Raw genomic sequence first — 26,024 nt, 5'->3', positions numbered from 1 at the left:
AATGATGATGATGATGATGATGATGTTAATAATAATGATTGTTCCTTAAAATATTCATATGCTGCTATTGGTAAAGAAAAAGAAAAAACCAGAGCGGTTACAATTATGCATGAAACAATGCAAGACACTGTGAACTGAGTTGCCATGCCACGTTTTTGACAGCCAGGCTCTTTCCTGCCTTCCCTCTTTCCCCCTTGCCCACTTTTTCCAGTTCAGAGCTTGGAGTGGGAGACCTTTGAGCAATACTGCACGTGGCAGCTGTTTCTGGCCCACAACATCCCCCTGGAGACCATCATCCCCATCCTCCAGCATCTCAAGTATAAAGGTGAGCGTCGCACAAGCATCCTCTCCACTGGCCATTACAGAGTTAGGAGGGATGCACAGCCAGGCAAAATAGGAATGTTTCCCCACCCTCTTTAAATTCCTCCCAAAAGCCAGCAATGAGGGAGGTGGACAGAACTCACCGGGCAGGCCGTTTTGCAAATGTGGGAGCCGCCACCGAGAAGGCCCTGTCACAGGTCAATGCCAACCAGGTTGCTCACTCACTAATTGCAGGGTCTGAGATGGTTGATATTGGGGGAAGATTCTAGTCCTCATTGAGGAAGGCTAACCTATAGGTACTTGGGTCCCGGGCCATTTAGGGCTTTGCTTGCGTGGACCATTTCTGTACCACTTAGTATAGGAATATCTCTCTAAGCGGCATGTGACAAACTAAAGCAGGAACAGCACAAAACACCCAATAAAACAATTACCGTATTTTTCGCTCTATAAGACACACTTTTTCCCCTTCAAAAATTAAGGGAAAATGTGTGTGCGTCTTATGAAGCAAATGCAGGCTCCGTGGCTTCAGTGAAAGGGGTCTTGCTCCCCAGGCTTCAGGGATAGCTGCCCAAAGCCTCCGGAGCGCAGCAGGAGCTCCCGCTGTGCTCCGGAGGCTTCGCGTTGCTTTCACTGAAGCCTGGAGAGTGAGAGGGGTCGGTGCGCACTGATCCCTCTTGCTCTCCAGGCTTTGCTTCAAGGGAGAGGCGCTGCACAGTTTTCCCTCTCTGCGCAGCGCCCCTTCAGCGAAGCGGGAGGAGAAATGGAAGGGGCTCCGCTTCTCCTGCCGCTTCGCTGAAGGGGCACTGTGCAGAGAGGGAGAGAATTTTTCCCCCTTGTTCTCCCCCTTTAAAACTAGGTGCGTCTTATGGTCGGGTGCATCTTATAGAGCGAAAAATACGGTAATGCAAATTACAAATAAAGCTATACTCCTTTGGACGCACCTCCTCAATCTCCTGGCCTCTTACGCAGGACTCCATCCACCCTGACTCCATCCACCTGGTGCCCAAACATACTGGCAGAACACCCCCCAAAAAAAACTCGCACCCTGGGAGGGATCCTGAGACCTGCTGGGATCCGTTACTCTAGATTTCCTTTCATGGAGCCCTTTCCTTTCATGTGAGCAAGTCCTTTTTCGCTGACAGTGGTTGACAAGAAGGATGTAGTCACACATTGGAAAACACTGCCCAATGGCACCAACAAGCGTGTGCGTTTGCCGCTATTTATTCTATTTATTATGTTTTCATACCGAGAGCCAGTGTGGCGTAGTGGTTTTCAGAGGCAGGGCTCAGCTCCAGAATACTTGAAGGAAGAAACGGTTCAGGTTTTCCCTGAGGAGACACTGTGTGTGTTTCTTTCCTCATGCATCCTGATATGTCATGGATTAAGAGCCACAGGTTTCCATATAATGTGGTCTTCCTTTTCAGATCGTCTTGAGTCTCGGTGTCTAGAAATGCATCTCTCCCTAGCTTAATTTCCAGAAACAGAGACATTGCAGGGTCCATGTCTACCTATCTGTCTAATTAAACTCTCTATCCTCTCCCTGGTTAGGACCAGGGGGACTGGGGTTCGAATCCCCACTCAGCCATAAAACTCACCTTGGGCCAGTCACACTCTTTCTCACAGCCTAACCTAATTCACAAGGTCGTTGTGAGGATATAAATGGAGAGGGGGGAGAAGTGCGTTCACCACCTTGCGCTCTTTGGAGAAAAGGGTGGGATAATAATAATAATAATAATAATTATTATTATTATTATTATTATTATTATTATTATTATTATTATTTATACCCTGCCCTCCCCGGCCAGAGCCAGGCTCAGGGCTGCTAACACCAGTAAAATTACAATAAAAACATAATGCGGGGGGGGGGGAGGGGCAATTTAAAATACAGGTTAAAATGCAATTTAAAATGCAGCCTCATTTTAAAAGTAGCCCATAGATCAAAACCATAAGGGGAGGGAAACATAAGGGTCAGACTGAGTTGAAACCAAAGGCCAGGCAGAACTGCTCTGTCTTGCAGGCCCTGCAGAAAGATGTCCCGCAGGGCCCTAGTCTCTTGTGACAGAGCGTTCCACCAAGCCGGGGCCAGTACTGAAAAGGCCCTGGCACTAGTTGAGACCAATCTAACCACCTTGTGACCTGGGACCTCCAGAGTGTTGTCATTTGTGGACCTTATGGTCCTCCGTGGGGCATACCAGGAGAGGCGGTCCCGTAGGCACGTGGGTCCTAGGCCACCCATATGAATGTAATAATAAATTACAAGAATCCAAAACTGTGTGCTGACACTAACATACTGGGCCCAGGCTGAAGGCCACAGCTCTGCTGATGCAGTGGCAAATATAGAGATATATGCTGCCCAGAAGCTCAGAGCTCTGCATCAGAGTTGGTTAGCAGCTGCTTAGCAAACCTCTCTCTGCATTTCAGAACACCCTGAGGCGCTTTCCTGCTTATTGCTGCAGCTGAGACGGGAGAAGTAAGTATCCAAAACGCTGTATGTCACAGTTGCCTCAAGTGCGCTTCGAGCGGAGGTGCCTGGCTTCAGGGCTGCATGGGAAGAAAAGGGTCTCTCAGGGAGATGGTTGGCGCCCGCCAAAATACAGGGGTAGCGAGGCAAGGGATGGAGAGAGAAAGAAATCAGGCAGGAGGAAGGCATCAGTCGGGGCTTTTAACACTTCCCATGTTTCTCCTATGGGACACGGGTGGTGCTGTGGGTTAAACCACAGAGCCTAGGACTTGCCAATCAGAAGGTCGGCAGTTCGAATCCCCGCAACGGGGTGAGCTCCCGTTGCCCGGTCCCTGCTCCTGCCAACCTAGCAGTTTGAAAGCACGTCAAAGTACAAGTAGATAAATAGGTACCGCTCCGGCGGGAAGGTAAACAGCATTTCCGTGCGCTGCTCTGGTTCTCCAGAAGTGGCTTAGTCATGCTGGCCACATGACCCGGAAGCTGTACACTGGTTCCCTCGGCCAATAAAGCGAGATGAGTACCGCAACCCCAGAGTCGGCCGCGAATGGACCTAATGGTGAGGGGTCCCTTTACCTTTACCTATGTTTCTCCTGGGTGTGTTCCTAAGCAGGGGCAGGGAACCAAGGGCCACACACGGACCTCTACTCCTCTCCACCTGGCCCTCCTAAGGTTCTCCTTTGCAATTTCCAGGATTGTTTTCACCCGACTTGGTCTAAGGCAACTTCCTACATTCCCCGTCTCCTGATGCAACTTTTACCCATGATGGGAAGAGCTCTCTGAGCCTTCCAGCTTTTAATAAGCCCAAACTTTTGACACACGGCAGCTGAGGGTGGGAAATTAAAGCTATATTTCACAAACACACAGAGCAAATCGCTTGCCTGCCTCCTCTCGCCTCCCCGCTCTATGTAATCGCCCTTTAGGGCTGCGGACGGCATTGCAGTGAGTTATGGACAGGGTTTGTGTGGCCACGGCAGCTGGGGAGCTATCAGAAGCCGAAAGGCAGAGTGCGTTCCCTCCCCGCACCCGACTTGCAATTCCAAAATGTTAATTGGCGATCCAAGCGCCGGGGAAGGTGTGTCATCTCGTTGCTGGTTTGACCTGAGCTGGCTCCCAATTTCCTGCGCAGCTGCTCAGATTAAGGCAAGACATCATCTGCCTGGACCCAGCACACCCGCCCAGAGGCAGCAGCAAACAGCGGTCGAGGGTGTCCGTGCCTTTTCCGACAGCCGGCACTGATAATTGCAGCCAGGGGCTTTGTTGGGTCTTCTGCATCCCCGTATGCAGGTTCCAGTGCGGATATCGGAGAACTTCAGTTTCCTTCTGTTGCAAAAACGCCAAGATTTAAAAGCCGGGGCAGCTAACCTTTTTATTTCACCGGGTCACGGTGGATGCGGCTGGCGTATGTGCTGGCACTCAGTCCCTCTCCTCAGCCAATCCCTGCAAACAAGCTGCAGGTGGGGAGGTTATCGCTTTCCCCCCGCTCATCTAATGATAGATTTTTGCGGCAGCAAAGGGGCCAGATTGCATCTCCCTGAGGGGCACCGGGCTGGGCAGAAAGAGTTCTGAAGACCCCCAAGATGAGCAAGGAACTCAGTTGCTACTTAATTTAGCACTGGGGCCGCTCATAACTGAATTCGAGGTGGCAGGACAAAAGGTGACGATGGGGAGTTATGGGTTGTAGCCAGTGGTGGTCGTAGTAGACTCACTGATATGAATCAAGCTCCGTTAATTTCAGAGAGAGAGGGCAAACCATGTAATACAGTGGTACCTCAGGTTACAGACTCTGCTAACCCAGAAATAATACCTCAGGTTAAGAATTTTGCTTCAGGATGAGAACTTACCTGGCAGGGGAGACACCTTGATCATGGAGAACAGAAATTGCACGGCAGCGGCACGGCAGCAGCGGGAGGCCCCATTAGCTAAAGTGGTGCTTCAGGTTAAGAACAGTTTCAGGTTAAGAACGGACCTCCGGAACGAATTAAGTACTTAACCCGAGGTACCACTGTACTATAAGCTCTGTCCATTCTGGATTTCTTGGAGCCCCCCAGCGTACGGTTGTTGGAAACAGGATGGTTTGTTTTGCTTTATTTTTGTCTGATCCAGTAGGGTTTTTTTAGCTGCAATCCCTTCTTCAGGCAGAGGCCAAGCATCCACCAGCGCCTTGCTTTTCCAGCTACTGCCTCTGTGACTTCTCTCCCGAAACTGGCTACTGTTTTGTGCTTCCTCCTCCCTGACTCAGAACCTCAGGGAGGCTGCAGTGTCCCAGCGTGACCTTTGCCAATGGCCCCGCAGAGAGCGCCTTAATTTCTATTCATATGGGGCCTGGGAGGGAGCAGGCTGTCTCTCCTCTCCCTTCCTCTGACCTGCCACGCTGAAGGAACCCAGGAAAGGAAGGCAGCGCCCGGAGCCCAGCGCCTCCTGCTGCCTTGAGGAAAACTCAGGCAGCTCCCCGGCTGCGTGTTCAACAGCAGGGGCATGCTGGGGAAATCCGGCCTCCCTTTGAGGCAGGCTTTGGCTCCGTGGGATATTTTTAAGGGATTTGCGCTGGGCTGGCTCAACTATGACAGCCAGAATACCTGTTGGCTGGCCGGGATCCAGGTCTTAATTCGGCTAAGGCTGCTGCCAGAGGCAGAAGTGGCCGGAGCTAACAACAACAACAACAACAACAACAACAACAATATTTTTTTATTTATATCCCGCTCTCCCCAGCCGAAACCGGGCTCAGAGCAGCTAACAACAGTAAAATAATACAACATTCTAAAATCATTTCATTATAAAATCAGTTCAAATAAACGTTATCTTTGTACAGTAGGCTGGTTTCTAAGCAGACGCCCCTGTCGGTCTGTCCAGACAAGCGAGAAACATGGATTAGAGCTCCAAGAACAGTAGAAGCCTCTGAGGGGGGCGGAGTCTTGTGAGGGGCGTGGCCTGCGGAGAACTCTTAGGGGCCAGGCAGAGAGGATTGGAGGGCCACATTCCGCTGCCAAGCCCGAAGCTCTCTTATTAAATCACGACAATGGGTCTTCTCCCGCTCTCCTGGTTTTCTTGCCCCTTGGAAAAACAAACAAAAAGCAGGAATAACAATAAGCCGTGCATTTTGCCGCAGGCCTAGCGAAGACATGGTGAAGATGGTCCTCAGCCGGCCGTGCCACCCAGACGACCAGTTCACCACCAGCATCCTCCGGCACTGGTGCATCAAGCACGACGACCTCTTGGCTGAGCACATCAAGTCCCTCCTGATCAAGAACAACAGCCTTCCCCGAAAACGCCAAAGGTAAACATGGGCTGGGAAGGAAGGAGGAGGTTGCTTCAGCCCAGCAGGGAGCGGAAGGTAGATTGGGATCTACTTCCCGGTTGATCTCTGGGTGATTTTGCAGTAGGTCAGCCGGGGTTTTCCGACAGCAAGAATAAGGCTGTTCCCTCCACCTGGCTCAGGAGAGAGGGGCACTTCGACCCTCCAGGAGTTGCTGCGAACTGCAGGAGTTGCTGCGAACTGCAGCTCCCATTGGCGTCATTAAACTGTGGAACTCGCCACCACAAGATGCAGTGACAGCCGCCAACCTCGTCGTAAACTTTATTGCACCATCCGAAAACATCAGCAATAGCAGGCCGCCAGCCTGCTATTTCAATCTGCTTTGAAAGCAGATTGGACTATCCTGAAATCGTATCTTATGGCCCATGTCTTGTGCCCATTTAATCATTACCGGTTTTACTTCTTCATCTTTGGTTTCCCACTCCAAAAGAACGTTATATGCCTTTTTTTAAATAATTTTGTATTTTCTTCTATCACTTCCTTTTGGAATCTGGAAACCAAAGATAAGAAGCCTTTTTTATTATCCTCCTTAAAGATATGCTTTAATTCTCTATGATGCAGCCAGCTTTGAAGAGGTTCTTTTACTTCGTCATATTCTTTCAAAGTTAACTTTCCCTTTCTTTCAACCTGCAGCTCTCTATATGTTGGCCACTCTCCTTTGCCCCCCAATATTTTAAGTGATAGTGCTTCAGTAGGTGATAGCCACCAGGGTGTTTTTGGTTCTAGTAAATCTTTATATTTCTCCCATACTTTGAACAGGGACCTTCTTATTAAACAGTTGTGGAATCCTTTTTGTACTTTTGCTTTTCCATACCAGAAGTAGGCATGCCATCTAAACCTTGGAGGAGGAGGAGGAGACCAACAGTGGCTACTAGCCACAATGGCTATGCTCTTGTCCCGCAGTCGGAGACAGATGTTCCAGCTGCTGGAAGCCACAGGAGGGGAGAACTGCCCTAATACTCAAGGGTTCTGCTTGAGGGCTTCCCACTGTGAGAACAGGAGTCTGGACTAGATGGGCCATTGGCCCTGATCCTGCAAGGCTCTTCTTGTGTTAGTTCCAGCAAACATGGGCAACCTCTGTTCAAGTTCTTGCTCTGCCTGCCTGCCTGTGTGGGGTATTTGGCTGCAGGTCTGCTGCAGCTGCAGGCAGAGGCCATCTGCTCAATGCAGCTTGCACCTAGAAAAACAGTGTGCCAGGGAAAAGGCACACGTGTTTGAGAGGCTAGCTTTCTGCATGCAAGGAGTTTAAAACAAAATGGGAGGGGTGTTCAAAAAGCATCTCTCCCCCCGCACTATTCAAAGGGATTTTGCTGCATGTCGGAACTACATATAATTTTATCCTCCATACAACACATGGGTGCCTGTTTCTTGTGTTGCCCTTCTTACCAAGGATAACAACAAAGGACTGTCCTGTTTTATCCTCACAATGGGCCTGCAAACTGAGTTAGCCTGAGAGAGGGCAACCGAATCAAGAACCACCCAGCGAACGTTTGTTGTTGAGTGGATCAAGAAAAGTATATTGGGCCCAATCGTCTGATGTCACTGTCATAAGGACTAGAACCTTGTCCCGTTTCTCTTTTTAAAAAAATACTGAAAGCTGTAAACCTCAATCTGCACAAGCAAAGAGAGCATGTGGGGCGTGGGTGAGGCACCTAAAGGCGGCCACCATCTTCCTCTGTTGCCACCCCTTCCAAAAGGACAAAAATCACACCTCCTATCGTGTTTCTTTTTTCATCGTCTTATCCCGAGAGAGCAGAGAGCCGCTCGCTTTGCTTCTCCTAATTGGACCCACTTCCTTGAGCCGCCTTCGCATCTGCATTGCAAACCCAGGGCAATTTATCTGGGAGATTTCCCTGTGGGGGGGGGGGGCAAGCCCAGCGGTGACTGACAGGTCCTGTGCCAGGAACCCAAGCCCAATTAGAGCCAAGTGGAAGTTTTTGCATGTTGGGGAGGTTTGGAAGGATGCAGAGAGGAGGGCTTCGGCCTCTCTGGGCTACCTGGAGTCGATTTCACCTGCCTTGTGGAGGGGGCAAGGCAGATCTGATGCTCTCTGCTTGGCTCAAGGGCGGGAGGGGGGTCATGTCCCCCCCCTTCTGGGAACCTAGAGCTATCCCTCACCTCCACCATCTCCCTCTGCATCATAGGAGCAACGCTTTGGAACTCGTGTCTGTGCTCCCATGTAATGTCTGGAAAAGGAGGGCTCTTTCTTTTTGCTCATACAAAAGAGGACTCTGATCTCACTCTGCCTGCTCAGAGCCTGGCTACAGGTTGCGTCCCTATGACAGATGCCAAAGGAGCCTGTGGTGGTGCAGTGCTTAAGTGCCAGACTAGGACCTGGGAGAGGCCCGGGTTCGAATCCCTGCTCAGCCATGAATTTCAGTGTTTGTGACCCTGGGGTCACTCGCTGCCTCTCAGCCTAGCCTTGCCGCACGGGGTTGTGAGTATAAGAAGAGTGGGAGGAGAACCGCAGGTGCAGCCTTGAGCTGGTAGCTGCCCTTGATCGCTGCCCCCACCAAGTCCTCTTTCAAAGCCATCCCAGCTGGTTGCTCCTTTCCCATAGGAGCAAGTTCTGCAGTTTGCACGCCCCGTGAAGAAGTCTTTTCACCTGAGCCTTCCACGTCCAGCTTCATCAGATTCTCTCTCCTAGTGTTGTTGTTGTTTAGTCGTTTAGTCGTGTCCGACTCTTCGTGCCCCCATGGACCAGAACACGCCAGGCACTCCTGTCTTCCACTGCCTCCCGCAGTTTGGTCAAACTCATGCTGGTAGCTTCGAGAACACAATCCAACAATCTCATCCTCTGTCGTCCCCTTCTCCTTCTGCCCTCAATCTTTCCCAACATCAAGGTCTTTTCCAGGGAGTCTTCTCTTCTCAAGAGGTGGCCAAAGTCTTGGAGCCTCAGCTTCAGGATCTGTCCTTCCAGTGAGCACTCAGGGCTGATTTCCTTCAGAATGGAGAGGTTTGATCTTCTTGCAGTCCATGGGACTCTCAAGAGTCTCCTCCAGCACCATAATTCAAAAGCCTCAATTCTTCGGTGATCAGCCTTCTTTATGGTCCAGCTCTCACTTCCACACATCACTACTGGGAAAACCATAGCTTTAACTATACGGACCTTAGTGTTAGGAGGGAGGAAAACCTTTTCCTCCACCGCTCAGAGCTAGAACATCGCCTTTGCATGGTACCAGGCAGCTTACTGGGTTCGTGGCAAGACATTTCCCAAAGCAGGGGACACACACACACACACACACGGCATGTAGCCATTCATTCAGAGAACAAGGATATCCTTCTTAACATTCACAGAGCAAGGACGACATCTAGTGGAGTTCCTTCTCCAGCATCTGAGCATCAACACTAAGCAACCGGACCGAAGCTTATTTTAAAAACGGACAGCGTCCCTTCCCCCAAACATAAGAAGCCAAAATAAGCAAGTGGGAAAACCACAGACAAGTTGGAAAGCAAATACTTGGAGGACGGCTACTGTTCCTGCCCAGTTTTCCCCCTAGCTCCTAAGAATTGAATCGGAGGGACGCAGGTGGCGCTGTGGGTTAAACCACAGAGCCTAGGGCTTGCTGATCAGAAGGTCGGCGGTTCGAATCCCCCTGACAGGGTGAGCTCCCGTTGCTCGGTCCCTGCTCCTGCCAACCTAGCAGTTCGAAAGCACGTCAAAGTGCAAGCAGATAAATAGGTACCACTCCGGTGGGAAGGTAAGCTGTGTTTCTGTGCGCTGCTCTGGTTCGCCAGAAGCGGCTTAGCCATGCTGGCCACATGACCCGGAAGCTGTACGCCGGCTCCCTTGGCCAGTAAAGCGAGATGAGCGTCGCAACCCCAGAGTCGGCCACGACTGGACCTAATGGTCAGGGGTCCTTTTACCTTTAAGAATTGAAAGTGAGGAGAGCGCTGCTGCTGGTGGTGCTGCTCTCAGGCCCCGCTCGCATGCTTCCATTGCAGCCCCTCTGTGTCCGCTGTGGGAACAGGCGGCTGGACTAGATGGGCCATCAAAGCGCTTCTTGCGTTCTTAACTCATGCCTTCATGAGGGCTAGATACTTGGTGCGTTCGTTGTAAGTTGTAGGAGGGGAAAGCAAGCAGACGCTCCCAGGGTTCTGAGTCTTTGCCGTTGTTTTCCATGCAAAACGTTAGAAGCCCGTTTCTAATGACCCTGCCTGCGTCCTCTCTCTTTCCCCCCTTCCTTTCTCTGGCTCTTTGCTTCCAGCTTGCGCAGTTCCAGCAGCAAACTCGCCCAGCTCACCTTGGAACAGATCCTGGAGCACCTAGATAACCTGCGCCTGAACCTCACCAACACCAAACAGAACTGTAAGTGCATCTTTTCCCTTTGGGGATGAGGCCTTAAAGCTCAGTGCCAGAGCCCTGCTCTGCCGGCAGAAAGTCCCCAGTGGCATCTGCAGGAAGGGTTTATAAAGACTCTCCCACAGAGAGCTGATGCCAGTCGATGTAGACAAACTCGGCCCTCCAGTTGTTTTGGGACTACAGTTCCCATCATCCCTGACCACTGGTCCTGTTAGCTAGGGATGATGAGAGTTGTAGTCCCAAAACATCTGGAGGGCTGAGTTTGCCTATGCCTGATGTAGACAGCGCTCAGCTAGGTGGACCAAACGCCTGACTCCGTATAAGCCAGCTTCCTGTTTAAACCAGCACTCTTATTTAAGATCATGAGGACTAGACTCTTGTCTGAATTGTAAGTGCAGGACCGTAGCTGAGTGCAGGCAGAAAGTCCCAGGTTTGATTCCATATATATATATATATATATATATATATATATATATATATGCTTTTCAGGTTTATACATTTCATTAATTTTGCAATCATTTTAACATTTCAAAACTTGACTTCCTTCCCTCTCTTTCTACAGTTCCTTAAATTTATTTTTAATATCTTCTGCATATCACATGCATTAAGTAGAATAGAAACATTGCCACCTGACCCCGACTCCGCCCACCATGCCCCCCACCTCTTTCCCCCTTTTCTTTCTAAGGTAACACTAATGTCTCAACAAATGAAACGGATCTGTAGAAAATGTAACTTGAAAAAAGAGACATTGCACATACTTTTGTAAACCAAGAAATCTTTAATATCTATCTATCTATATATCTTCTGTATATCCAAATTAACTTAATTTGCTCATTTATTCATCTACTTTAAATATATACTCTTATTAAACTGCAGGTTACTACAGTAATCCTACCAATGTTCATACCTGTTTACAATTGTATCTGTAAATATTCCATAACCCATTTCCATTCTTTTATAATAAAAAAAGTTTATTATCTTGATTTCTTATTCTTCTGGTAAGTTTTGCCATTTCTGCATATTCCATAAGTTTTTGTATCTATTCTTCCTTTGCTGGCACTTCTGCCATACATGAATAAGATTCTATACAGTTTAGGTAGTTCTCATAATTCCCAGAATAAGCTGTGTTTTTTTTAAATCAAACATTATTTTTTAGAAAAAGAATTTCATTGAAGGTTTTTAACACATGGAGCACTAAAATCCAAACACATTTATAAAAAGCAGTAAATCAAAAAAGAAGAAAAAAGAAAAATGTAGAATACTCATTATCCTTACCAAACACAATTGTATTAAAAAGAGAAAGAAAGAACAGAGAAGAAATAATTGGGGGAGGGGGAACCCTTTATCACATTTATATCATATGAATATGATATATATGAATATGATATATAGAATGAATTGATTTTAGAATGTTGCGTTACTTTTATTGTTGTTAGCCACTCTGAGCCCGGCTTCAGCTGGGGAGGGCGGGATATAAATAAAAAATGATGATGATTATTATTATTATTAAATAAAAAAGAAGGGAAAATAGCTAAAAAGAAAGAGAGTTTCTGTTCCTGATGGCATTTCCAGTTAGGGCTGGGAGAGTCTTCCCATCTGAAACCTCGCAGAGCCGCTGCCCCTTAAGTGTAGACAAGAATTCCGGACCAGGAGTCCTGACTTGGCAGAGGGCAGATTGCCTGGGTTCTTACGCATGAAAGTGACTTGGTGTTAAACCCCCCCCGACCCCGACCCCATCTATGCCGTTCATCCTGCAGTCCTCTCTGATGTGCATGTGCCAAGGATGTGGCGCCGCCATGTTTTCTTAAAATTTCATTTCACTGACTTCCTGCTGCTCTTTCCTTCCTATTCCTGGCAGTTTTCAGCCAAACCCCGATCCTGCAGGCCCTCCAGCACGTCCAGGCCAGCTGCGACGAAGCCCACAAGATGAAGTGAGTGCCCGTCTCTTGTGGTTTGCATTTGTGGGAGGGGTGGGCGAAGGCTTTCCTTGGTACTGTATGGGGCTCAGGAAAAAGAGGGTGCCCTCCTTTCCAAAGGAGAGCAAGTGAGCAGGAGAGAGATGGAGAAGAAAGTTTCGCCCTGCAGACTGAGCCGAGCCGAGGTTTGCTTGTAGGACAGGAAGGGAAGGGTGTAGAACTTGCTTCTCTCCCCCAAAAGCAGGGGCAGCATGTGGGGTGGCATCGTTCCACAATCCCTGAGCCCTGCTGCTGCTGCTGCTGCTGTTTCACTCTTCAAGCAAGCAAGCCAGAAAAAGGAGCAAGTAATCTTTCACTTACAGGGACGCGGGTGGCGCTGTGGGTTAAACCACAGAGCCTAGGACTTGCCGATCATAAGGTCGGTGGTTCGAATCCCTGCAACGGGGTGAGCTCCCGTTTCTCGGTCCCTGCTCCTGCCAACCTAGCAGTTCGAAAGCACGTCAAAGTGCAAGTAGATAAATAGGTACCACTCCAGCGGGAAGGTAAATGGTGTTTCCGTGCACTGCTCTGGTTCACCAGAAGCGGCTTAGCCATGTTGGCCACATGACCCGGAAGCTGTACGCCTGCTCCCTCGACCAATAAAGCGAGATGAGCGCTGCAACCCCAGAGTCAGCCACGACTGGACCTAATGGTCAGGGGTCCCTTTACCTTTACCTTAATCTTTCACTTATGTATTTTTATTTTGTAAAATCTATTTACCGCTTCTTTGTTGTTGTTTTTTAAAAAACCAACAACCTCAAAGCAGTTTCCCCAAAGAACGACACAACGAAATTAGTAGCAAAAGCAGAAATTTAAGATGTTCAAAGAAATACTAATTAAAACCAACGATAGGCTTAAAAACCAGATTAAAACACGGGTCAACGTTCTGCCCGTCGGGACAGACTTGCCTGTACAAAAAATATGTATTTAGCGGTTGGACAGAAATTAAGTGGTTACCAGCTGTAATGTAAAGGTTGAGTAATAAGTTATAATAAGTTATGACAAGTTATAATAAGGATTTACTGAGTTAAGATTGAACTGGAATACAAAAGGGGAAGGTGAGAGGAGGTCTGGGAAACAAGTTAATGGAAATAAGAAATGGAAATTATATATGTGTTAACTGTTTTTGTTTTTCTTTTAACTTTGTATTTTTGTATTTTTGTCACTTTTTGTGTATTTTTGTTTTTCTTTTTGTTTATTGTAACAATTTGGAAACTCTAATAAATATTTATAAAAATAAAATAAAATATGTTTTTAGCAAGTGCAGAAAAGCAAAAGGCAGCACCAGTCAATCGGCAGAGAGTTCCAAAGTGTAGGTGCCGCCTTGCTAAAGGATTGATGGTTTACCAATGTGGAATGAGGATTATGTGGCACCTGGGATGGTGCCAGTTCTGTAGTCAAGTTGGCTTAAAGGCTGCCTTCCACATAGACAGCCCCCAAATTGTTAAGCAAATACAGTGGTACCTCTGGTTGCGAACGGGATCCGTTCCAGAGCCCCGTTTGCAACCTGAGCAGAACGCAACCTGCGTCTGCGCGGGTCGCGATTCGCTGCTTCTGCGCATGCGCGTGACGTCATTTTGAGCATCTGCGCATGTGCGAGTGGTGAAACCCAGAAGTAACCTGTTCCGTTACTTCTGGGTTGCTGCAGGACTCAACCTGAAAAGATTTAACCTGAAGCAAACGTAACAAGAGGTATGACAGTATAAGGTAAAGGTAAAGGGACCCCTGACCATTAGGTCCAGTCGTGACCGACTCTGGGGTTGCGGTGCTCATCTCGCTTTACTGGCCGAGGGAGCCAGCGCACAGCTTCCGAGTCATGTGGCCAGCAGGAATAAGCCGCTTCTGGCGAACCAGAGCAGTGCACGGAAACACCGTTTACCTTCCCGCCAGAGTGGTACCTATTTATCTACTTGCACTTTGACATGCTTTTGAACTGCTAGGCTGGCAGGAGCAGGGACCGAGCAATGGGAGCTCACCGCGTTGCGGGGATTCGAACTGCCGACCTTCTGATTGACAAGTCCTAGGCTCTGTGGGTTTAACCCACAGTGCCACCCGCGTCCCTCTGTATACTGTATATGTATATGACTGTATAAAGGTAAAGGTAAAGGTACCCCTGCCCGTACGGGCCAGTCTTGACAGACTCTGGGGTTGTGCGCCCATCTCACTTAAGAGGCCAGGGGCCAGCGCTGTCCGGAGACACTTCCGGGTCACGTGGCCAGCGTGACATCGCTGCTCTGGCAAGCCAGAGCCGCACACGGAAACGCCGTTTACCTTCCCACTGGTAAGCGGTCCCTATTTATCTACTTGCACCCGGAGGTGCTTTCGAACTGCTAGGTTGGCAGGCGCTGGGACCGAGCAGCGGGAGCGCACCCCGCCGCAGGGATTCGAACCGCCGACCTTTCGATCGGCAAGTCCTAGGCGCTGAGGCTTTAACCCACAGCGCCACCTGCGTCCCATATGACTGTATACGAACAGCAAATTGACAACCGGTGTGGATCTCTGAGCTGAGGTGCTGAAGGCCTCGCATCCTCCTGCGGCGTTCTCGCCGCAGCTTCCGGGTTGAGGTCAAGGGAGACCCCAGCATTCCCTGACCTGCCGCCACCCCCAAACCTGAAAATGCTCTTGGGTGCAGAGCTTCTTGCACAGCCCGTGGACCCACCCTGTGCCATCTCCCCTCCCCAGGTTCAGCGACCTCTTCTCCCTGGCCGAAGAGTACGAGGACTCCTCCAGCAAGCCTCCAAAGAGCCGCCGGAAAGCCACCGTCTCCAGCCCCCGCAGCCGGAAGAACGCGGCACAGCCCGCCAACAACGAGGAGGAGTCTGCCTCCAGCAGCGCCTCGGTGAGCGGAGCCTTTGCGGCAGGGGCTGGGTTACGTGGGTACACGGGATGTTTTGTTGCTGCATGGTGCCCTGATGCGGCGGTGTATATATTGTGGTGTGCAAATGCTTTTCATAAACAAACATAGCAGCAGTGGGGAACCTCCAGTCCCCAAATGCGGCCCCCAACCTCTCTGTTCCGGCCCTTGGGACTTTCCCGTCACCATCCCCGAGCGCTCATGCCCGGCTGGAATGTGCCCTTGGCCTGTGATCATGCCAGTTATTGCATGGAGAAAGCAGTCTGTATGTATAGAAGCCCCTTGACTGTTCCGTGGCTGGAATGCAGATCCAGAATAATTGTATTAAAGCAGTGGAAAGGCTGTTTGCCTCCGAGGGAATGTGAGACTCGGGCTGAAAAGAGTTTCTTTCTCCCACCCCCCTGAAACAAAACTTTCTTTCTTTCTTTCTTTCTTCTCTCTCTTTCATATTTATTGATTTTCACAAGTTTTACAAATTTACTTACATTTCAATCTCTGCTTTCTCTCAAATTTTGGCTTCCCACCCTTATTTCCATGATGTTTTTATTCCTAGCTTGTTCCTACTGCTTTATATGACATACTTCAATACAGTTATCCTCTATCTCACTTTTCCTTGTTTTCGTTCCCCTGCTCATAATTCGAACCCTGGCCGCGTTTTCATTTGACTCGTAACAGTTCTTCAAATATTCCGAAAAGGGTCTCCACTCTTCCATGAACAGCTTGCCTCTTTTATCTCTCATTTCTGCATGTCCACCATATTTGGGGGAAAGAGAAAAAAACAGACCTTTGGTAGTTAGATAGATAGATAGATAGATAGATAGATAGATAGATAGATAGATATAGATAATTTATTACGGTTGGAGACCAACTGATAAAACACACTTGGGGGTACAATCCCAGAAGGAAAGCAAACATTTAAAACAATGTACAACAATAAATTTAAAATTTATAAATGCAATATGTTTACGCTTCCAACAATTACTTGTGCACCTTAGTCAGATTGTTTGGTGTTTAAGATACCACTTACATATCATTGAAACACGGCTTTCTTTGCTCTTAGGAGGAGGAAGACACAAAACCCAAACCCACCAAGCGGAAGAGGAAAGGCTCCTCAGCGGTTGGCTCGGACAGTGACTGAGGGGGGCGGGCAAGACCGCTTTGTCGCTAGCGGCTCCCAGGGTGACCGCAGGCAGCGGCAGAGAGCGGATCTGGAGCGGCCGGCCGGAGTCACCATCGGCAGCGAGGACAATGCTCTCTAAAGAGGGGCGCCGGCGGGACTTGGGACGCCTGGGCGCCCCCTCCCCCCCACCTTGGCACCGTTACAGCCTCTGCCCCGCTCCCCGTGCCTGCGAGACACTCTCTGCCCCCCGGCGTCACCACCCATCCTCGCCTGTCCGCCTTTTGTACGGTGGCCGCGGGCGGAAGGGACGACGCGGGTGGTTTTCCTCAGGCCTGTCCTTGGCGGTGCGGGGGCCACTTCATTCCGTGGGCAGCGGCGCCAGAGAGAAGGGTCCCCTCTTCTCTCCGAAATGTAAATAAATGGTGTGAACCGGCGTTACTCCCGTCAATGCTGCTTCCGGCGGGGAGAACCGGGAGTGGGGCAGGGCTTGGGGGGCTGGAAATGTGAAGAGGGGTGAGGGGGGTTATCTCGGAGCTGGGCCAGGCTTTTCCTGGCATCGTTCCCCCCCCCCAAAGCGCCAGGGGCCCTTCCTCCCCACCCAACCCCAAGCTTGTTGTGTGTGTGCCCTTCCACCTCCAGAGAGAGAGAGAGAAAAAGAAAGGCCATTTTCTCCACACAGAGAACATTCCGGTTAACCACCCCAAAGCCTCAAACACTCCCCCCACCCCACTTCCCGGGGAGGTTGGGGGGGCAAGGAGGCTTTCCTTTCTGCGGCCTCCCTGCCCTTCCGCGTACGACGGCCAGAGAAGCCTCGCTGCCCCGTTCCTGCCTCAAAACGACAAACCCCCCCCCCAGCCATACGAAGAAATGACTGCTAGGCTGTCGGCATGAAGGAAGGCCCCCCCCCCGGCCCTGCCCCACATCCTCCCGGCCAGCTTTTTGAGAAGCGGCCCCCCTCCTTCCTGAGAACCCCCTCTCACAGGGTTGGGGGGGCGGGAAGGAGAGGCAGTGGTGGTAGTGGTGGGAGCAACCGACTCAGCGACAGGCGAGCGAGATGAGATGGTAGTTATATTTTTAATTCCCCGCCTACCCACTGAGAGATTATCATTTTTAAGTGGTTTTTAAAAGAGACAATAAAAACTGTCAACATGTTTTTTGTACAAGTTCACCTGTTTTTGACTCGTGTTTGTGTGCTGCCCTGCAGGGGTGGGGGGTTGCGGTCTTTGGGCAGGGGCTATCTTAAGTCCTTTTACTGTTTCCAGAGCTGGGTGCCTTTCCCCACATCCAATCGTCACGGAAGGGGGGGGGTTATTTGGCCGTCCGGAAGGTGTCTGACTGGTAGGGGGTCGCCCAAGGTTTCAGGCAAAAGTTTCTCCCACCAGAAGTGGATTGAACCCAGCTCAACTCTACCTCTTTGCTCTGTAAAGGTAAAGGTAAAGGTAAAGGTAAAGGTAAAGGTAAAGGTAAAGGTAAAGGGACCCCTGACCATTAGGTCCATTCGTGTCCGACTCTGGGGTTGCAGCGCTCATCTCGCTTTATTGGCTGAGGGAGCCGGTGTACAGCTTCCGGGTCATGTGGCCAGCATGACTAAGCCGCTTCTAGCAAACCAGAGCAGTGCACGGAAACGCTTTTACCTTCCCGCCGGAGCAGTACCTATTTATCTACTTGCACTTTGAGGTGCTTTCGAACTGCTAGGTTGGCAGGAGCTGGGACCGAGCAACGGGAGCTCACCCCGTCGCGGGGATTCAAACCGCCGACCTTCTGATCGGCAAGTCCTAGGCTCTGTGGTTTAACCCACAGCACCACCCGCGTCCCTTCTTTGCTCTGTACCTTCCCCTTAAAAACAAAACAAGGACCCAGTCCTCATGGTTCTGATTTAAATCGGGGCATGGGAAGTTGGGCAAGTCAGGCCATTGGCCAATCTAGCCCATTACTGTCTGCACAGGCTGGCAGTGGCTCTCTGGGGTTTTTAGACCTGCTTCCCACCACACCCCCAGCCTTGGAGATGCATGGGATCAAACCTCCATGGGATTAAACTTCCCACCTACTACGTGCCATGTGGGAAAATGCTGGAGCGACAGAACTTCTTGTCCGCTTTGCACACCCTCCGACGAGCTCTCGGGTTTGTATCGCCTTACATTCCTGAGGTTTTGGCCCAGAGCGGTTTCTTCGGAGCTGGCTCGGATTCAAGGCCCGAGTCGTAAATAAGGCAGGGAGCTTGCCCGCCTACCACATCGCTTCTCGGCTCCCAGCCACAACGGCTGCGTTCCAGCTCTGCCGTTGGAAGCAGTGATATGCCTCCGAATATCAGTTGCTGGGACTCGCAAGCGGGTGGAGCATCGCTCTTGTGCCTGGGTCCCGATAATGGGCTTCCGATTGGCGTATCCGTTTGACCACTTGCGGGAGAAGGGTGCTGAGCTCTGATCCAGCAGTTGGGCTCTTCTGATGTTCTTAGAAACACAGAATCGTAGAATTGGAAGCAACCCCAAAGCTCATCTAGTCCAACCCCCTGCCATGCAGGAATCTCATCTCAAGTATCCATGATGGATGGCCTTGAAAACCTCCAAGGGGAAAAGAGTTCACAATCTCCCAAGGGAGTCCATTCTGGTGTTGGACAGCTGTTACGATCAGAAAGCTTTTCCTGATGTGTTCCTTATGGAACCTCCAGCTCCAGAGATAGTCTATCTAAGATTCCTAGGTCCTTAGCAGCATTTGGCCACTGTGAGAGAGCAGAATGCTGGGCTAGGCAGGCCATTGACCTGATCCTGTAGCTGGGCTCTTCCGATGCTCTTATAGAACCTCCAGCTCCAGGGGCAGTCTATCTACATTCCTAGGTCCTTAGGAGCAGGATGCTGGCCTCTTTGGCCAGCCTGGCTCAACCTGTGTTCTTAAATCGGCTGCAGCACCTAATAATAGTAATAATAATAATAATAATAATAATAATAATAAATTTTATTTATATCCCGCCCTCCCCAGCCGAAGCCGGGCTCAGGGCGGCTAACAACAATAAAATAGTACAACATTCTAAAATCATTTCATTATAAAATTAATTCAACTCAAAATGATGGCAACCATTAGGCTAGAGTTCTGTGAGGATTGCCAAAGGAGGGGGTCAGGCTGTGCCCTGGCCAAAGGCCTGGCGGAACAGCTCTGTCTTGCAGGCCCTGCGGAAAGATGTCAAGTCCCACAGGGCCCTAGTCTCTTGTGACAGAGCGTTCCACCAGATCGGGGCCACAGCCGAAAAAGCCCTGGCTCTAGTTGAGGCCAGCCTAACCTCTCTGTGGCCTGGGACCTTCAAGATGTTTTTATTTGACGACCGTAAGTTTCTCTGTGGGACATACCAGGAGAGGCGGTCCCGTAGGTACGAGGGTCCTAAGCTGCATACGGCTTTAAAGGTTAAAACCAGCACCTTAAACCTGATCCTGTACCCCACCAGGAGCCAGTGCAGCTGGTATAGCACCGGGTGAATGTGATCTCGCAGAACCTAGAAGATTCTTCTTGTATCTTTTGCTCTAAGTTCCAGCTTTATGGCCAAGGGGGGAAAGCTTCACACTTTCCGCAGCTTTCCAGTTTCCCAGCGAGTTCTGGCTTGCGCCAAGCAAGTCATTTGTACCAAACGTTCAAGGAATGTCTCCCTGCTGGAAACACCTAAGGAGGCGGCAGGGGAAGGGCGGAAATGTGGGCATTTCTGTTGCGGTTCCTGCTATCCATTCCTCAAAACATCTGCAACTCATAGTGATGGAGGAAGCTTTGCCCAGAGGCGGCGGGGAACCAAAAAAACTTCCCCAACCTGCCTTTAAGTAGGGGAAAGGTTAGGGCTGGTTGTTTTCTTCGCGCTGCTGGCAGGTCAGTGGGGAAGTGCCGCCGAGCATCTCCTTTGCATGCAGAAGGTCCTGGGTTCGATTTCCGACATCTCCGGGTAGGACTGGGAGAGACTTCGGCCTGAAAACATGGAGACGGTGCCATTTCGTAGACAACACTGAGCTAAGCTAGACTAAGCGCCTGGTTTGGTATAAGGCAGATTCCTCTATTCCTTTTTAAATCGGCCCTTTATCCAGAAATGCGAGGGCCTCGTTGTATCTTTAGGAATGGGCCAAAACTCAGAGGCAGAAGGTTCCAGGTTCAAGCTGCAGATAGGGCTAGGAAGTGACCCCTGCCTGGAACCCCGAAGACCAATTGCCCATTATTCAGAACAACATGAGGACTAGAACCTTACATTCTTTTTCAAGGGAAGGGTCTTGAACCCCTGCTTTGCATGCAGAAGGCCTCGCGTTCAATTCCTGGCATCTGCAGGTAGGCCGTGAGACAGGTTACCTGTCTAAAACTCTGGAGAGTTGTTTGCAGTTAATGTACTCTATCAGGAAGCTCCTTTTCTTCCTGTTTTAAGTCAACCCCGAGGGCTAGAATCTCAATTTTCTTTCTAGGGCACAGGCCAAATGAGACCCAGTGGCAGAACATGTACTTTCTACACAAATAGGCCTAAGTTTAATCCCCAGCATCTTCAGGTAGGGGCAAGAAAAGCTCATTTCTTTTTTTTCTCTCTTTATGGGGAGAGAGCTGGTTTATTCTGACTTTTGCAAACCGTAGAGATGAGAAGTGCGTGGGGACGGGCTGCGGTTCGGGAGAAGAAGAGAAGAGTTTGGATTTGATATCCTGCTTTATCACTACCCGAAGGAGTCTCAAAGCAGCTAACATTCTCCTTTCCCTTCCTCCCCCACAAAAACACTCTGTGAGGTGAGTGGGGCTGAGAGACTTCAGAGAAGTGTGACTGGCCCAAGGTCACCCAGCAGCTGCATGTGGAGGAGCGGGGAAGTGAACCCGGTTCACCAGATTACGAGTCTACCGCTCTTAACCACTACACCACACTGGCTCTCAGGGGGCGCTTGGACCGAGTGTGCATGTTGCGGGTGAGAGTCCAGCCCAGCTGGGTCCCTCAAAGACCCCTGTCGCCCACTTGGTCCTCGTCTTTGCAGCAGTCTCTGCACCCAGTGCCCACCAGCCCACTGACCACCTGTAGTCCGCACAGCGCCAGCTCCCAGAAAAGCTCATTTCTGAAACCCTGGTGAGCTTGTGCCAGTTCATGTAAGCAGTGCTTAATGAAATGGACCTGACTAGATTCCTATTTAAATCAGCCTTTTCTTTTTCTTGGGAGGGACGGTACCTCTGGTGGGGGACATGTCATACTCAACACAAGACCTACACTGGCTCCCAGTACATTTCCGAGCACAATTCAAAGTGTTGGTGCTGACCTTTAAAGCCCTAAACGGCCTCGGTCCTGTATACCTGAAGGAGCGTCTCCACCTCCATTGTTCAGCCCGGACACTGAGATCCAGCGCCGAGGGCCTTCTGGCAGTTCCCTCGCTGCGAGAAGCCAAGTTACAGGGAACCAGGCAGAGGGCCTTCTCGGTAGTGGCACCCACCCTCCCACCAGATGTCAAAGAGAAAAATAACTACCAAACTTTCAGAAGACATCTGAAGGCAGCCCTGTTTAGGGAAGCTTTTAATGTTTAATAGGTTATTGTATTTTAGCGTTCTGCTGGAAGCTGCCCAGAGTGGCTGAGGAAACCCAGCCAGATGGACGGTGTATAAATAATAAATTATTATTATTATTATTATTATTATTATTATTATTATTATTATCATTATCATTATCAGGCAGTTTGTCCACCTTTGGTGCACTCAGCTCTCACCTGTGGCTCCCAGAAGCTGTCGACATGCGACAGCACCCACACCCTGGGAAACAGCTTCGACTGACTGGCTAAACCAGGTGAGCAGAGCCAATGAACCTCAAACCCTCAGTGAGTTAGGGGCTTCCCCTGCATGCGAAGACAGGAGGATTGGGCGAATGAGAGCAATGGTGGGTCCAACGGTCAAGAAGGTGGCTTTTGCTCGTGCTGTAGAGGGAAGTGAGGGGCAAAAAGGACTTGCTGACCTGGGAGAGTAGCCCATCCAGAAGAAGAAAAACTCTGATCATAAACCTCCGCTGCCTTGCGGGATATTTTCAGGAGAAGAAAAGGCTCAGGAGAAAACCCAAAACAACAACAAACCTCTGGTTACGTGAAACATTCAATAAACACACAATACGTAACCGGCTGTGCATTTGAAAAAATAATATATATTATTCATTGTATAAAGCAGAGACATCACCTTGCCAACAAAGGTCCGTATAGTAAAAGCTATGGCTTTCCCAGTAGTGATGTATGGAAGTGAGAGCTGGACCATAAAGAAGGCTGATCGCCGAAGAATTGATGCTTTTGAATTCTGGTGCTGGAGGAGACTCTTGAGGGTCCCATGGACTGCAAGAAGATCAACTCTATCCATTCTGAAGGAAATCAGCCCTGAGTGCTCACTGGAAGGACAGATCCTGAAGCTGAGGCTCCAATACTTTGGCCACCTCATGAGAAGAGAAGACTCCCTGGAAAAGACCCTGATGTTGGGAAAGACTGAAGGCACAAGGAGAAGGGGACAACAGAGGACGAGATGGTTGGACAGTGTTCTCGAAGCTACTAACATGAGTCTGACCAAACTGCGGGAGGCAGTGGAAGACAGGAGTGCCTGGCATGCTCTGGTCCAGGGGGTCACGAAGAGTCGGGCACGACTAAACGACTAAACAACAACAACAATCATTGTATTGAATTGTAGATTTCAACAGAAGTAGCTCATAAAGTTCAACGAAAAAAGTAGAAGACCCAGTGGATCAGTTCATTCTCTAATCAGTTCATGCATACGGTCCATATATGTGTAAGTGTCTATTCCACCTGTCTGTTCATAGTGTCCAACATTCCACACGAAAGGTCTTTGCAGTTCCACAGAATCCTTTCACAGAGTCTAAGACAAGGATTTCTGGAATATTAGCCTTGTTTCGCCGTCCTGGGCCTCATCAGTAGTACAAACTCATATACGAGCTCACAGGACAGTGGATCTTATGGCATAGTAGTAGCTGCTGTCAGGAGAAAACCCTACACAAATCCAGGGTGGAGTCCCTAAGACTGTTGAGCGGTGTCTTGTACACCTCCTTTCGGCAACTCCTGCAGCCAAGCTGGTGCCCAAATGTCTTGCTCTGCTTTCCTTTGGTCCACATCCGCGAGGCTGAGAGGGGGGTCTTGTCGTTTGGTCAGCCCAAGGACCTCCAGACACACTGCCCAGGCTTGTGCCTCGGGGCAGTCACTCTCGTGCTGCTAAAGCAGCAAAAACAACGCAGGAGGCAGCAGTTCTGAGTTACTGGTCTCTGCAGCCACAGCAGGCCAAGATTCTCCAGTGGTTAGACTTCACCCCTGGAGGTGCACTCCATTGTCTCTCGAGACAGACAGATGCCAACAATTATTCACGAGGACTGCAATCTTGCTGGATCTTTTAAGGAAAGGCTCATAGCACCAGAGTCTCCGTGTGACTCAGTATATAAAAGAGGCAAACTTCCGTATGTTGTTCAAGCAGTCTGGGCAAATAGCTATAGGTTTCTGTAACGCCCTGGCACCACTTTCCATAACCCAGTGCCCTCCATAGGTCTTGGAATGTTCTCCCTGTTGGCGCCAGCCAGTGCTGCTAATGGCCAGGAATTACGGGAGCTGTAGCCCCAAACATCTGGAAACATCTGGGGAAGGGTGCCCTAGATCTCTCTGGCATGCACCCTCCCTCCCTTCTTTAAAATAAATTGCCACTTGAGAGTTTTTACAGGGCTGCCCTCAGGAACGAATGTTGACTTATGCCTCTCCACATGTCTAGCTTGGAAACCCGAGGCTTAATTCCACCTTAAACCCAGGGTTGCGTTGTTCTGCCTGGAGCCACAAGGTAGCACCCAATTTCTCTCTCCTCCCACGGATATTGGATCCCGTCGGCCTACCTTGCAGGCTCGTTGTAAGACTTGCTGAACTGATGCACAGAAGTGGTTTGAATTCTCCAAAGCCAGGGGGTGGGGGAATATTGCGGCCCTCCAGGTGTTGCTAGTTTTTAAAAAAAATAAATTTATATCCAACCCCCTCCTCCCAATGGAGCCCATTCCTGACCACTAGGCGTGCTGGCTAGGAGCTGCTGTCTATCACTACCCGGAGGAGTCCCCTGTCCCTCCTCTAAAATAAATGTCAAGTGGTTTTGAGGAGAGAAGAGGAGGCCTGTTCTTCAAAGGTCCACCTAGTCCATTCTACTTCCAACTCAACATGGAAGTCACACCGTTGGTCCATCTATTTTTTTATATACATTTTTATTAATTTTAACATACAAATTATAAAACGTACCACACAAATTATTACAAATACACTTTTTTTGGACTTCCATCAGCACCTCCGATGATCTTCCGTCCTAACCTCTTTTTATGCATTACTTAATTTTATATTGTCTTTACCTCCCTTAACTTATCATCTCCCCTTTTCCATTTTTACAATATTTCCAACAATACTCCTCACAGAACTTCTTGCAAACCTACAAACGTCGTCTGATCATCACAAATACTTTTCATCTAGTTCGTAAATTTACTCCAGTCTTTGGTAAAATTCTGGTCCCGCCGGTTTCGAATCCTTCCTGTTAATTTGTCTAACTCTGCATAGTCCACACCATTGGTCCATCAAGCTCAGTATTGTCTACACGGACTGGCAGCAGCTCTCTGAGATTTCAGATGGGGTCTCTCCCAACCCTACTGGGAGATGCTGGCATTGAACTTGAAACCTTCTGCATGGAAGGCGGATGCCCTACCAGTGAGTGACAGTCCTTCCTCTAAAGCGCAAATTCCAGGGTCTCATGGTTGTTATGAAAGCTGCTTTAAATGGGAGCCTAAAGAAGTAGCATTTTGGTCCATTTAAGCTCAGTATTGCTGACACAACCTTGCCAACAAAGGTCCGCTCTGGTTTTTCCAGTAGTAGAAGAAGAAGAAGAAGAAGAGTTTGGATTTGATATCCCGCCTTTCACTCCCTTTAAGGAGTCTCAAAGCGGCTAACATTCTCCTTTCCCTTCCTCCCCCACAACAAACACTCTGTGAGGTGAGTGGGGCTGAGAGACTTCAAAGAAGTATGACTGGCCCAAGGTCACCCAGCAGCTGCATGTGGAGGATGTATGGAAGTGAGAGCTGGACCATAAAGAAGGCTGATCGCCGAAGAATTGATGCTTTTGAATTATGGTGCTGGAGGAGACTCTTGAGAGTCCCATGGACTGCAAGAAGATCAACTCTATCCATTCTGAAGGAAACCAGCCCTGAGTGCTCCCTGGAAGGACAGATCCTGAAGCTGAGGCTCCAATACTTTGGCCACCTCATGAGAAGAGAAGACTCCATGGAAAAGACCCTGATGTTGGGAAAGATGGAGGGCACAAGGAGAAGGGAGCGACAGAGGACGAGATGGTTGGACAGTGTTCTCGAAGCTACCAACATGAGTTTGACCAAACTGTGGGAGGCAGTGAAAGACAGAATTGCCTGGCATGCAATTGCCTGACATGGAGTCTCTCAGTCAAACCTGGAGCTTAAACCTGCGACCTTCAGCATCGTGGGCAGAGATGCTCTTCCGTTGAGCTAGAAAGCTCACCAGTAGTAAGTGAAGGCACCCCTGCTCCCCTCTGATCCGTGGAGATAGACTGCCCCTGAGGCGAGAGGCTCCATTTAGCCATCATTTAGCCCAACTGGCGCTAGACGGACCTCCATGAAATCTATCCGACTCGTGTGCTTGACGGTCTCTGATGCTCCGCGTCCAAAAACCGACGGATCCCACCACCAGAC

At 49.7% G+C, this 26,024-nt stretch overlaps 1 protein-coding gene across 2 annotated transcripts in view; it reads left to right on the top strand.

The window, feature by feature from the left end:
* INTS3 (integrator complex subunit 3) overlaps positions 1-17,490 on the top strand; it is a 94,503-nt gene extending 77,013 nt beyond the window's left edge. For both annotated transcript variants that reach the window (XM_079957958.1, XM_079957957.1), the window contains exons 24-30: positions 212-325; positions 2,743-2,791; positions 5,889-6,056; positions 10,304-10,404; positions 12,257-12,329; positions 15,036-15,192; positions 16,268-17,490. In XM_079957958.1, the coding sequence (XP_079814084.1) occupies positions 212-325; positions 2,743-2,791; positions 5,889-6,056; positions 10,304-10,404; positions 12,257-12,329; positions 15,036-15,192; positions 16,268-16,345 (740 nt within the window). In that variant the 3' untranslated portion in view covers positions 16,346-17,490. The remainder of the gene's footprint in view (positions 1-211; positions 326-2,742; positions 2,792-5,888; positions 6,057-10,303; positions 10,405-12,256; positions 12,330-15,035; positions 15,193-16,267) is intronic.
* Positions 17,491-26,024: the final 8,534 nt, after the last annotated feature.

This window comes from Podarcis cretensis (assembly GCF_951804945.1).
Source record: "Podarcis cretensis genome assembly, chromosome: 16".
Lineage (NCBI taxonomy): Eukaryota > Metazoa > Chordata > Lepidosauria > Squamata > Lacertidae > Podarcis > Podarcis cretensis.
Note: the sequence above shows the minus strand (reverse complement) of the source record. Positions and strands in the feature narration are given on the sequence as shown.